Consider the following 14,289-nt stretch of genomic DNA (forward strand, 5'->3'; position numbering starts at 1 on the left):
AGGGCTCATCCTGCCTCCTCCTCCCATAACCAGGCTGGGAGGTCCTCAAGGAGTGGGTCAACCTGCCCAGCACATGGCACTCCATCTCACTCTGCAGCTTGTGGAAGGCTGCAGGCATTGCACACAGGGCCTCTGTCTGGCTCACAAGACTCTACCCTTTCACAAAGCCAAGAATTACTCCAGATGAGGTGCCTCGCCTATTAGCCTCCTGCTTGTGGAGGACCAGGAGCACTTGACTCGAGTGGGTAACACGACAGAACCCTACTGGCTGGGCTGTTACCTCCAGTTCCCTTTGGCTCCTTGACCAGGGGACTGTGGGACAGGAAGGGTGACTGGGATTAAGCATAGCTCCCTTCACACCTTATTTCTCCCCAACACGGTCCTGCTCATGTTTGTTCTGAGATGGACTCAAGGGCAAGGATGGCAAAGAGAATGTGTGTGGGGGAGGGGAGAAAGAGGAACAAGGGAAGTGGAGTGTGTGGTTTGGGGGATGAGAAGGTGGGGCACCTGAAAAATGCGGAGGGGAAGGGAAAAGATGTCAGTTATGCTGCCAAACTTGAATTTCCTCCTTTCCTCTCTCCCAAGGGTCACTGGCAGCCTGGCCCCTCACTGAGCCTCAGGAGTGAACGCACTGTCTTCCTCCGAGATGTGAGGTATCGGCGTGAAGGGTGAGTGTTTTTATGTTTTTTCCTCCACACTGGTGGCACAGGGAAGTTTCCAGGATAGGGATCAAATCTAAGCTGCAGCTACAGCCATGCCAGATCCTTAACCTACTGTTCTGGGCTAGAGAGTGAACTTGCACCTCTGTAGAAACAACGCTGGATCCTTAACCCACTGAGCCACAGCAGGAACTCCAAGGGCAAGCCATTTAACTGAAACTGATCAAAAGGCAGGAGGGACAGGGAAGACATAGCAGTTGTCCCTGAAGGTCTCTGGCTCCTCCTCCTGGAACTGTTCTTCCTTTTTTGCCAGGCATGCCTGAGGCAATTTCAGGTCCCCTGGAAAATGACCTCAGCTTGATGAATTGAGATCTCCATGGCCACCGAAGGGGGCCCAGGGGGCAGAACCTGGAGGGGCCCCACCTCAGTCCCTGAGATATGAACTGGCTCTTGAATGGAGCACGTGTTTGGCGTGCAGGCCTGGTGCTCACCCCTGCCGTTGATCCTGATCTTCATGGGCAGCTGCCGCGCCATGCTGAAGAAGTTGCGCTGAAAGGCCTGCTGCACCAGGCGCTGCTCCTCCTCCGACAGCCGGGACGCCTTCTTCTCAGGGGGCTCCCCTGACTCCAGCCGCTCCCGCAGCTGCTCGAGTGTGGCTGTTCGGGTACCAGCCTGTTGGCTGGCCAAGGTCACGGGCACAGCCAGGCGATTTGGCACGGGCACAGTTGTCACTGGGACTCCATCACCTGACAAAGGCACCAGAGCTGGATCCAACCCACAATCCACCCTCCCACCCGCATCTTGGACCCGAGCAACCTGGCACCCTTCCTCCCTGTCTCCCCTCCTCCTAAGGGCCCTGCAGACCTTTCCTGAGAGTGGCTGCTGGGGATATCCGAGGGCCGCTGGCATTGGTGCCACTGCTGGAGCCTAGCCCGAGGATGGGGAAGCGGATCTTGGGTGGCGAGAGGAGGGCAGGGGCCCCGGTAACGGTGGTGGCGGTGGCAGCATGAGAGGCACCAGCAGGGGAGTAGCCAAAGAGGGAGGAGCTGTAGCTGGGCCGCCGGCCCTCCCTCCGGTTGCCGTCAATGGCTGCCTGGAGTTCGGCCGGGGAGCTCAAGGCTTTCTTCTCGCACTCATAGGCATAGAGATACTTCATGTACCTGGAGGTAAGGAAGGAAAGAAGCAAGAATCATCCAAAACGCAGCACCAGGACAGCCCAGTAAGTCGATGAGTCTCTGGAGGCGGCCTCTGTGGAGCAGGCTCTGTCCTGCAGGACAAAGGAGCACAATGCGCGCCCTTGAAGCAAGGGGAGCCTGCAGGACAGATGGGCGCTCCACCCAGGCCCTCTAACTCGACCCAGTTCTAGACGCAGCTTAAACCAGAGGCACCATTCATTAAGGGAAGTAGCTAATGCTTCAAGTTGGTGTGGTGCCTTTCCAGTGCCCTGGGAGAAATGAAGCCCGTTTTTGGCAATGTCTTTCTGGCTCTTTGATTTCCTAACTGTTGTGAGTCAGGCTGGTTAGACAGGAGCAATTCTTCCCATTTTGTGTGGACCTGGAAATGCTATCCCTCTTTGTGTCAAATGCCCCAAGAAGCAATTCTCTACCCAAGTACCCTGGGAACACTGCTATGCTGGCTATTGCTCTGCCGCCAACTTCTGCTTGAACAGTATCACTAGATAAAACCCTTCTACTTTTCAATAAGGCCTTAATATGCCACCTAACCAGTAATCCAAAAATTTATATGTATCCATAAAAGACCCAGAATTTCCAAAGCAATCCTGAGGGGGAAAAAAACAAAGCAGAAGTATAACACTTCAGGCTGTATTAAAAAGCTACAATAATCAAGACAGTGTGGTACTGGATACAAAAACAGACATGTGGATCAACGGAACAGAACAGAGTCCAGAAATAAACCCAGACACCTATGGTCAATTAATCTTCGACCAAGGAGGCAAGAATATACAATGGGAAAAAGACAGTCTCTTTAGCAAGTGGTGCTGGCAAAACCCAACAGCTGTATGTAAATCAAAACTAGAACACACCCTCATACCACACACAAAAATAAACTCAAAATAGCTTATAAAACTTAAACATAAACAAGACATCATAAAACTTCTAGAAGAGAACATAGGCAAACATTCTCTGGCATCAACTGTACAAATGTTTTTTTAGTCAGTCTCCCAAGGCAATAGAAACACAAACAAAAATAAACAAACGGGACCTAATTGAACTTACAAGCTTTTGTACGGCAAAGGAAACCATAAACAAAACAAAAGACAGCCTATAGATCAGGAGAAAATTGTTGCAAACGATGCAAATGACAAAGGCCTAATCTTCAAAATATACAAACAACTTAAGAACAAATAAACAACATAACTGAAAAATGGGCAAAGACCTAAACAGACATCTCCCCAAAGAAGACATTTCCCCAAAGGAGGCACAGGAAAAAATGCTCAAAATCACTAATTATTAGAGAACTGCGAATCAAAACTACAATGAGGTACCACCTCACACCTGTCAGAATGGCCATCATTAACAAATCAACAAATAACAAATGCTGGAAAGAGTGAAGAGAAAAAGGAACCCTCCTACACCATTGGTGGGAAGGTAAACTGGTATAACCACTATGGAAAACTGTATGGAGATACCTCAGAAAACAAAATATAGAACTACCACATGACCCAGCAATCCCACTCTTGGGCATATAACCAGACAAAACTTTCATTGAAAAAGATATGTGCACCCCTATGTTCAGAGCAGCACTATTCCCAATAGCCAAGATGTGGAAACAACCTAAATGTCCATTGACAGATGAATGGATTAAGAAGACATGGTGTATCTACACAATGGAATATTAGCCATAAAAAAGAACAAAATAATGCCATTTGCAGCAACATGGATGGAACTAGAGACTCTCATACTGAGTGAAGTAAATCAGAAAGAGAAAAACTAATACTATCGGATATGACTTATACCTGGAATCTAAAATGTGGTACACGTTGCTGTGGCTGTAGCTATAGCTGTAGCTCTGATTTGACCCTTAGCCACAGGAACTTCCATATGCCACAGGAGCGGCCGTAGGGAAAAAAAATGTGGCACAAATGAACCTATCTACAGAACAGAGATTGACTCACAGACATGGAGAACAGACTTGTAGTTGCCAGGGGGAAGGTGAGGGAGGGGGATGGACTGGGAGCTTGGGGTTAGTAGATGTAAACTATTACATTTAGAATAGATAAGCAATGAAGTCCTGCACAGGGAACTACATCCAGTATCTTGTGATAGAACATGACAGAATATGAGAAAAACAATGTATATATGACTGAGTCACTTTGCTGTACAGTAGAAAGCGACACACTGTAAATCAATGACACTTTTATTAAACAAATTAAAAAAAAAAACAACGGCCCTAGAAAAAGACAAAAACAAAAAACCAAAAAACCCCCAAAAACAAAACAAAAAAGACAAAAAAAAATTTTTTTTGAAGGGGAAAAAAAAGCGCCCCTTAACCGACATATAGCTGCTCTCTCCCTGTTCTTCAGAGAGCAACATCTAGTGTTCCCAAAGAACAGAGTCTCTTCTGGCCCTCATTCCCCAATGCTACTCATGCTCGCAGTACTTCTTTCATCCTTGTAATTTACTCAAATGGGTAAAAAAAAAAAAAAAAAATAGGTCACCAATCCTGGTGGTGCCAGCCTACCTGCCTTCCTCTGCATCTGGGATTGCTGGGGCAAGCTGATTGTCAGGTATAAAGGGCCAGGCTTGGGGAGGGGGGTGCTATGTGGGAGATGGTGTCCTGGAAAGAGTGGATTTCAGAGACAGGAGCCCAGGTGGAAATCTCGGTCTGACCACTTACTAGCTGGTATGGCCTTGACCAAACGATTTAATATCTGAGACTTCCTTCTTGTTTTTGGAAAACAGGGACAGTATCTACTTGATGGGGGTGCTGGTGAGGTTTGAATAAAACAGAATGGTGAAGCAGCAGCATACAGGAGATGCCTGGGAAAGGGCACTCTCAGAATACTTTAGGTTAGTGAGGGATTTATCTTAGAAACTCTTGGCTCTTTTGGGAATTCCACCCCTCTTGCTCACTGTACAGTGGAATTTCCTTCCTTCCTCTCCTCTAGGTTAAAGCATCCCTTTTCTCCAGCCTCAGCTTCCTTCCCCAGGGCCCTGGCCACTCACTGGGTCCTTAGGGTGAAGGCCGCGCTGGTGATGGATGTGGGCAGGTTCAGGCCCTTGGTGATCTCCCTCCAGATCTTCTTGTTGATGATCTCCACCAGCCCCCCCTTCTCTGTGACCAGCTTATACAGCATGTACAGGTCCAAGATCTGCTTGGCCATGATGGGGATTCGGTTGATGGGAGTCCCTGTGATTGTGCAAAGAGAGAAACAGAGGGTTGTGCCATCATTAAGCAGAGAAAGAAAACACCTGTGGGTGCCCACCTTTTGCTGAGTTGGAAATTCTATTCATGGTTCTGTTTAAAAGTATAATTTGACTCAAACTCCCAAAGCCTGGACACTATCAGACTAGCTGCCAGTTCTGGAGATGAACAGAAAGACAGGCCTAATTCACAGGCTGTGTGGCCCCGGGTAAAACACATAGCCTCTCTGGGTCTGAGTCCCATCTGCAAATTGAAGGGCTGGAGTAGATGACTTGAAAGATTCCACGCCCCCTGCCCCCTTTTTTTGCTAGGACTATGATTCCAAATTCTTTCCTAATGATTTGGCAACTCCCAGTCCTCTGCAGCCTTCAGAAGCCATTCAGCTGCCTCCTGGGGGAAGTCTTTCCCTGACTCCCTAGACAGGTTAAGTCCTGCCCCACTGGCCACGGAGATAGCTCCCCGGGCTTCTCTTTTGCAACTCTCAGTACAGTGTTTTTATTTGCATACTGCCTGTTTTCTCCTCATTTCTTCTCCTGCTGCAGGATGGAGAAGTGGTTTTCTCTCTCCTGTGTCCCCGCTATGGCAAAGGAGCTGCTGGACACATGGGTCTCCAGGGGGATAAAAAGCCATTCAACAATTCTCTCTCCACTAATCGCTCCCACCCCCCACCCCGGCCTCTGAAAGAGGGAGGGTCAGAGCCACTTCCGCCCACTGGCCCCGAAGGGAAGTGAGAGGAGTCAGGGACTTGATTAGGAAACCTGGCACCGAGCAGGAAGGCCCACTAATGAGCACCAGGGGACGGCAGGGAGGGCGGGGCTGGGCTTCTTTCACAGGCAGCCGGGATGCTCGTCAGGAGGCGTGATGGATGACTGTCATTTGGCAGCCTCGGGATTAATGATCTGGAGGTCAGAGGGGAGAATTCCAGCGGGAAGGGTCACCGTCCAGGGCAGGGTATGAGACTTGTTGCCTTTTGATGGCAAGTCCTTTTACTGTACACAGGCTGCTCCTCCTCTGCCTTGCCGCCCTCGTCCCCCCTCAAGTCTTGCTGAGGTCTCACTGACTGCCTGGTGGACTTTTGGCCAGTCTGATTACAGAAGGGCTGTTTGTTTGACTCCTTCTGCTTCTTCCCCCTCAAGGAATGGCATTTTCTTCTCAGCCCTGGAACACAGGCCTCACCAACTCTTTTACAGGATAATTCGAGCCAGAGGGGAGTGAAGGGTCCCACGTTTACAAGGAGGATGCAGCATGAGCATGAACATGTGGCAGGGCTATGGCGGGACGGGGCCTCTTTTCTCAGTGTATGGAGGGAACCAGAGGTCTTGGAGACCTTTGCCTCGACTGGCTGGTCTTTGGAGGGTCAAGGACAAAGGGGCCATAGAGTTAGAGTCAAAGATTCAGAGGTAAAGTATCAGAGGACTGCTCCAGAGACACAATAGCTAGTATGATGGTTAACTTTTTCTCTCTCTGCTGTTTTGGGCGGTAGACCTCATTCCTGTCCTAAGAACAAGAGTCTCGTGCAGCAGAACTGGTCTCCTGGCAGGACAGGGCTAAGGCTACTCTCCCTCCTTTGGAGGCCGGCCTGGCCGTGCACACTCATGGCCTTGGCGAGTTCACACCCTCATGGCATCGCCTGGAGAGGCTGGTACGACCACTCCCAAGGCCCCCTCACACAGGACCCTGAAGCCCTCATTTCCAGAAGCTTTGAGGATATCTTTACACTTGCAGGTCAGACGTTCACGCTGAGCTCACCATCCCCTAGGCTACCTCCTTTTCCCCACTGCTTCCTCTTTTTCCAACAACACCATTCTTTGAGGTCTTGGGTAGGAACCTCAGTGGCAGCACTGGCTCCTCTTCTCTTCTCTCTTACCCACCAATTGGTTGTTGGGAGGCTCACTGATTCCCCCACTGAGGTATCTGTCTTTTTTTTTTTTTTTTTGGCTTTTTGCTATTTCTTGGGCCGCTCCCGCGGCATATGGAGGTTCCCAGGCTAGGGGTCCAGTCGGAGCTGTAGCCACTGGCCTACACCAGAGCCACAGCAACGCGGGATCCGAGCCGCGTCTGCAACCTACACCACAGCTCACGGCAACGCCGGATCGTTAACCCACTGAGCAAGGGCAGGGACCGAACCCGCAACCTCATGGTTCCTAGTCGGATTCGTTAACCCCTGCGCCACGACGGGAACTCCTGAGGTATCTCTTAAAGCTATCCTCCTCTCAGCCTGCAGACATCACCCTGGGCCAGGCTGACCATAGTAGCCTCAAATCGATCTGCCCTGCCTGAATGCTGCTGCCAGTCAATTGATGAAAACACCACTATGACCACATTACTTGCTTCCTTGCTTAAAAACCTACAAATACTCTCATCTCTGGCCCATCCCACCTTACATGTTCAACCCTACGACTGGGTTCCCACCACTCCTTGGAAGATTAGGTGCGACGTATGTTGAGCACATCCCAACAACTCACTCTCACTTTACTCAGCCGGGTCTTCTCACCCTCACCCATAAATCAAGCTCCTTCTGTACTTTTTGCTTTGTGCTCTCCCTCCTCATCAAGCCCAAGCTGACCTGCCTGTGCTCAAATCCTTAATGTTCACTCCCTCCAGGAAGAAATTTCTAGCGACCCCAGTACATGTGGACTTCTTGTCTCTCAAAATTTCTATTACAACCCCTTCAAGTTTAGCAAATAATCACACTCTAATTATTCCATGTTATGTTTGTCTGGTGTCACAGGAGGACTGGAAGCCCTATGAAGGCAGGGCCTGTTTTTCCTTTACCCTGTCTTGAATGTTATACAATGTTCAATAAGTTAAACAACCATGTCAATTAAACAAACAAACAAACCAACAAACCTGCTTCTCAGAGTCAAAGCAACCAGCTCTGTGGAACCCAAATGGGAATATTAAACACATTTCCTTCATGTGTGTGGGATGCCCACCAGGGTGTCAACTACCTTTAAGAATCTAATGCTGGAGTTCCTGTCATGGCTCAGTGATTAACGAATCTGACTAGGAACCATGAGGTTGCGGGTTCGATCCCTGCCCTTGCTCAGTGGGTTAAGAATCTGGCGTTGCCGTGAGCTGTGGTGTAGGCTGCAGACGCGGCTCGGATCCCGCGTTGCTGTGGTTCTGGTGTAGGCTGGTGGCTACAGCTCCGACTGGACCCCTAGCCTGGGAACCTCCATATGCCGCAGAAGCAGCCCAAGAAATGACAAACCAAAAAAAAAAGAATCTAATGCTGAGAGCCCTGAACAGAAGTCACCTCTCAGGTCCTGGCACGTTCATTACAGTCACAACCCTTATTAAACAGACTGGGGAACCGAGACCCAGAGTGGTTAAGCCTTTCAAGTCTGAGTTCTACAGTAAGAGGACCACCAGCAGCAGAGGAATGGATGGAGGGCTGGGGACTGTGAGAAGCTACAGAAACCATGATCTCATTCAGTGGGGCCAAAGAGAAGGGGAGACAGTCATTAGAGAGGGGAAGGTGGCTGGGTCTGTGACGTACAAAGAACAGGCGTGGCTGAGTGAGAGCCAAGAGGTCTTGCCCAGCTGAGGAAGTGCTGTCCTTCAGAAGTGAAACCTTGGAGAGCCAGTGAGCACATAGTTTTGGAACTCTGTTTGTGAAAGCTTTCAGAATTTGCACTATTTTCATTTGACTCTCTCCAAAGGAGGGTAAATCTTCAAACGTAAAGGGTGTATTTTACTTTTAGAAACTGTCATTCGTGGAAGCAAGCCAGGAAAATAGGATGAAGTGACTAGGCTGTTTATACTGATTTTGTGTGACGATAAGGTGTGGCCATAAACCTTGACAGATTTTCTAGTGTGGCTCAAACCACCTCTGAAAGCAACTTCTCAGAAAGGAATTACAAATTCACTTTGAGTAGTTACTAGACTAAATGTCAAGTCATTTGAGATGGCTTCTTTCAAAGACAACAATGTCATTATATACAGAAATTTCATCAAAATTTAGCCTTTTTAGAGTCACACAGAGAGTGACTGCATTAGGCTGGGGGGACTGCTCAGAGCAAGGGAAACAGGTAGCTATAGGACCTGAGAACACCAGGGAGGAACAAAGTTGCATTTCAAGTCCCAAAAGTGAGCTCTTCCCAGCACCTCTGAGCGAAACCACAGGCAGGACCGGTCTGTGGCCCAGGGCCACTTTGGGCATGCAGGGGTCATGATTTCCCTCACTTGGGCCACTGCGGTGTGGCCAGGCACCCTGGTTCTGGGGATCAGTGGGAACAGGCACTTTCTTCCTCATGGTTGGCCCTCCATCACATTGTTAAAAGTAGCTCCCAGTGTAGGGGGGCTGCTCAGTACCGTGAGAAACAAAGCCGAGGCTATTCTGAGCGCCAGCTCTAGATGACAGTATGGTTTTCTCACACTACGAAGCCAGTTCAGACATAAAACGTGCCCTGGCTTTGATTCTTTCATCAACTAAGAGACAGGCAGGATCCTCAGGCTGGTCTGTCTCTGCCTGTAGCCATCTCCCTTGTCCCAAGGAGATTCAACTATGAAAAGGAGGGAGAAAGACCTGTTAGCTGAGTTTCCGGGCCTGAACAGGAAAGGGAACCAAGGGGGTGAGGATGGGGCCTGGGAACACTTCCAGGCCTCAGTTTACCTGTCTGTCTGAAACAAGCAACTTGGACTAGATGACTTCCAGTTCTAAAGTCCTATGAGTCTATGAATAAAAACTTAAAACAAAAATTGATAGTCATGATTATTACCAAAGGGAGGTGACTTGGTTTTAGGAGTTTGCCTGAATTAAGGAATAATGTTGCCAAGTGACCTTCAGATGGATGGTTTAGGTTTGGGATCTTCTCTTATGAAGAGCTCCTGTGTGGCTTAAGACCAGGTCTGTGAAGTTCAAGTCCATAAGCAGTAGCTCCTTCCTCAGCCTTGTGGGGAAGGGGAGAAATCTCTGGCCTGGTTACATCTTCCTCTAAAGAGGCTCTTCACCTGAGAGGGGATGGGCCTTAGTCCACAGTAAGTGCAAAAGCAACCTGCAGAGAACCAGGAAGGAGGTCAGCGGCCACTGCAGAAAGCTCTTTGTGGGTCACCAGGGTTGGCCCGGCAGGAGGTGGAATCTCCGCCCCCATCACGCAGCCCAGAGGGGGCGGGAGCACCTGATAGGGAAGCCTGTGGACTGTCAGTCACTGCTATCAAAGCAGAAGCTAGGATTGAGGGTAATTAATCATGCTCCCTCTGACAGGAATCCAGAGCCTTATCGGTACCCCAAGAAATGCCGCTGGTCTCCAGTTCCCTCCTCAATAAAGGAGACTGACAGTTCCAACAAAGAGGCCCCTTATCAGATTTCAGCCAGGGAGCCTGAGGCAGCCCGAGGGACAAGGCGGAAAAGGCTTTTATGAGGGCCCCCAGACCCACTGAAGCTGTTGGGGCTCCCAGAGCTTTAACCCTTGGTGGTGGGAATGCCGCTGGGCACTGGCACTAGCAGGCCAAACCTGTGATTGGAGAGCTTTCGGTGAGGATGGAGCCAAACAAAAGCTGCTCCCTGGCACTTGGCTCTCCTTCCCGGCACACAGACTGCAGAGACAGAGCAGGGCGGGGTGAGGGCAGAGCGAGAAGAGGGCCTCCTCTGGCCCTAGAGACAAAAGATGGGAGATGGCATGAGTGGCCAGTTCTCCCCAACCCAGAAATGGGTACCTTGCAGTGAAGACCAGAAGCAATTAGGGGGCAGGGACCCCAAACAGAGTTGCACGGCTCCCTTCCTGCCCACTGGTCAGGGGGAGGGCCTAGGACCCAGGGCGTGATCCCACTAGGGACCCTCACTACTTTTTCCTGGCTTTGAACAAGATCATTCATCATTTCCATAGCCTGTCAAGAGAGCCAAGGCAGCTGACCAGGGAGCCTAGAAGAGTTAAGTCCCACGTTAAGCAGGGAATGTGCATAGGCAGACAGGCAAGCAGGCCTGCTCATACCTCTGCATATTCACTTTGGCCCTGCTCTAGTCCTGCTCCCTAGGGGAGAAAGCAGAGGGATGACTAGTGATTTTTCCCCAAGTTGCTCATGGAGAAAATACCTTTCACGGGGAAACTGGGCAGCAGGGCCTGTGGTGTGCCATGCAGTGTGTAGCTGACTGTTCCACAAGACAGCGCAGAGGCAAGGATGTGTGAATATCCTAATACTGGACTGGACCAGCACATACTTTCAGCCCTCCACCTCCCATTTCCCACTGAAGAGGGGTTAACTGACAGAGAGTCTGGTGCACTAATCTTATATATACAGCCCACTACAGGTTTTTACTGTTGAGTACATCCTGTAACCGTTCCTCAGGACAAAATGCAGAACATTTCCTGCACCCCAGAACATGCTCCCATTATTCTTCTCAATCAATATCTACCCCTCACCCGACTCCTCACAGGAGGTAACCATTTCCTGACATGTATCACCAGAGGTGATTTTTTTGAACTTGACATAAATGGAAGAATGTAGTACACACTGTTCTGTATCTGGCTTCTTTTGTTCAGCGTGAGACCTGTGACAGTCCTCCCAGTTGTACACAGTAGTAATTCATTCTTTGTTATTGCTGTGTGATGTTCCACTACGGGACCATATATCACTTAGCTATCCATCTTACTACTGACAGATACTTGAGTTCTTTCCAGTTTTTGGCTATGCTGCTAGGAATACTCTCAAATGTGTCTTTCAGTGAACATAAGCTCTCATTTCTGTTGAAGATACACCTAAAAGTGGAACTGCTGGGTAATGGGGTTAGCATACTGTGGCTTTAGTGAACACTACCAGATTTCCGTGGTTATGCCCATTTACATTCCCACCAGCAATGCATGGGAGTTCTAGAGGCACCATAACCTGAAAGGCTAATTTTAACTTTTATTTTGCATTTTAGAGCCGTACCTGCGGCATATGGAGGTTCCCAGGCTAGGGGTCCAATCAGAGCTACAGGTGCCGGCCTATGCCATAGCCACAGCAACTTGGGATCCAAGCCACGTCTGTGACCCGTACCACAGCTCACGGCAACACGGGATCCTTAACCCACTAACAAGGCCAGGGATTGAACCCACATCCTCATGGATACTAGTTGGGTTCGTTTCTGCTGAGCCATGGCGGGAACTCCCTTGAGAAGCTAATTTTACACCTACTGCCCTTCTTGATACTCTAGCTCGGGCTAACTGCTCTTGGTGAAGCTCAACAGTATGTGCAGTGCTGTTTTCTACTATGGCAAATAATAAAATTATGGTTATGGTTACACTGTCTCCTGCCTTAAAAAAATAAGTTCAGAGAAGCTGGCCAAGGAGTTAGAAGGAGGTGGGCTGTCAGGTCTTCTCTGTTTTACCTGCTGCTGATCAACAGCCCTGGCCAGTGTCTCCAGGAGAGGGGGTGGAAGGCTGGCCTGGGAGAGGTGCAACAACTCATGGGCATTCTGGCCTGGGTACTGCATGGCCGTCTGAGCTTCCATTGTCAATCCCTGCCTTTAGCCTCTTAAGACACAGGGTAAGTGGGCCAAATGCTTACCTTCAAACTTTCCCTACACCAGCCCTTGGATGATTTACCGAATACTGGCTCACCTTGGAACAAAGCAAGCAAAACTATCAACCCAATTTTACCAAGTGCTGTAAGTACCAATAAAGGATTTTGAGGGGGAAGAAGCTGAATTTAAACACCAAAAAGGGCTACTGAAGTTAACCATGTCTTTCAAAAACGAGGATCTCTTCCCATTATCATGGATAACTAGGTAGGTATAGGGTATTTAAATGACACAAACATAAAAGGGTGTGTGTGTGTGGGGGGAACCCTAGTATTTGAACAGTGGTTGGATCACCTGGGGAGAGAAAAAGATCTGGCCTAAAATAAAGGGTTATTACCCTGAGGCAAAGATTTGCATTTTGGACTTTCATTTGGGGATAAAGTTAGAAAATAAAGTCCCAAAGCCCATTTTATCTGACAAAGACAAACATATTTTAGTCCATCAGGAAGAGTGTCCATGGCACAGACCATTTACTACCAGATACAAAGAATATACGAGAAACTCCCTCCACCAAAAGGCAAAGCAATATATGTCACGAACATTTCCTTGCCTGAGATGGATAGATAAGCACACAACAGGAGGAAAAACACTCAAATTGCACTTTGAGGCAGACCAAGCCCTTTTCCCACAGTAAATTCTTTGTATACACACATCAAAAACAGATTCAACAATCCATTTGGGAAAACCAAGGTCAATTTGCAGCCTTGAACAGAGCTGGTGGGGGAGGGAGGGCACTTCTGTGGTGAGGTATGATAAAACTTGTCTTCCACATGACCAAGCAGGTCCTTAGGCTGGTGTGCCAAGCTGGAACAGAGGCTAGAGGGGAGATCCTTGCTTGCAGGCCTTTGGGGTGCATGCAAGATGCTACTGTTAGGGCTTCTGTCTCCCGGGCCCCACCCCCACCCCATCCTACCCTGACAGATGGCAGCCTCTGTGCCCCTGTGAGCTGTCACATCTGCCCCCGCCCCATGAGATAGGCCTTATGCCGAGATGAAGACTCTTCTTAAATGAAGAATTCTACCCTGTGTTAATCAGCTAGATGTTGTCAGACCCTACTGAACACTGACCTGTGGAGGTGGGCTACACTCTCTGTGGGGCTCAGAAGGCTGAATGAGAGATGAGGCTTGCCTAATGTTCCAAGGGGAAGTGATGGAACTGCTGGTGCTAGGAACAAGTTTCTCAAGGGCAGTGCAGGAGAGGGAAAAAGTCATAGCCTGGTGGTTAGGAGGCCAAGTGCTAAATCGGCTCTGTGGCCTCAGGTGAGTCAGTTACCCTGAGGGCTGATTCTTCAGGGCTAACACGATAACCTTTGTTCTCTCTACTCCACAGGGCTGGAGCTGTGGGGAGCAACAGATCAGATAATGGGTTGAAAGAGTTCTGTAAAGTGCATGGGAAAACGATAATAAAATTAACAGCAAAATCATCTTCCTCTTCTTTGATGAAACCATACTTCTGTTATACCGCCTGGGGAACAAGAGAAGTGGCTCCTCTTCCTCACTGATGAAGGAAGAATGGAACTATTTACAAGCCTTTGCTGATGAGACTTCCAAATTAGTAACCCCGCCAAGTCACCCTGGAAAACTAACCAGGAAATGACAGCTCAGAAACCACTCACAGTGAGCATTTTATTTACAACTGTTTGGCTTTTTCAGAGGCAAAGAAAGGTGTGTGTGTTTGACACACACACACACACACACACACACACACACATGCATGTGGCAAAGGTGAGCAAAAGAGGGC

At 49.0% G+C, this 14,289-nt stretch overlaps 1 protein-coding gene across 8 annotated transcripts in view; it reads right to left on the reverse strand.

Moving 5' to 3' along the window:
- The window catches only part of ARID3B (AT-rich interaction domain 3B), an 88,015-nt gene that overhangs the window by 33,772 nt on the left and 39,954 nt on the right, over positions 1–14,289 (reverse strand). For all 8 annotated transcript variants that reach the window (XM_047794817.1, XM_047794822.1, XM_047794814.1 and 5 more), the window contains 3 exons: positions 4,847–5,030; positions 1,524–1,819; positions 1,151–1,405 (listed from right to left, as the gene is read on the reverse strand). In XM_047794817.1, the coding sequence (XP_047650773.1) occupies positions 1,151–1,405; positions 1,524–1,819; positions 4,847–5,030 (735 nt within the window). The remainder of the gene's footprint in view (positions 1–1,150; positions 1,406–1,523; positions 1,820–4,846; positions 5,031–14,289) is intronic.

The sequence above is a fragment of the Phacochoerus africanus genome, chromosome 9 (genome assembly GCF_016906955.1).
Source record: "Phacochoerus africanus isolate WHEZ1 chromosome 9, ROS_Pafr_v1, whole genome shotgun sequence".
Lineage (NCBI taxonomy): Eukaryota > Metazoa > Chordata > Mammalia > Artiodactyla > Suidae > Phacochoerus > Phacochoerus africanus.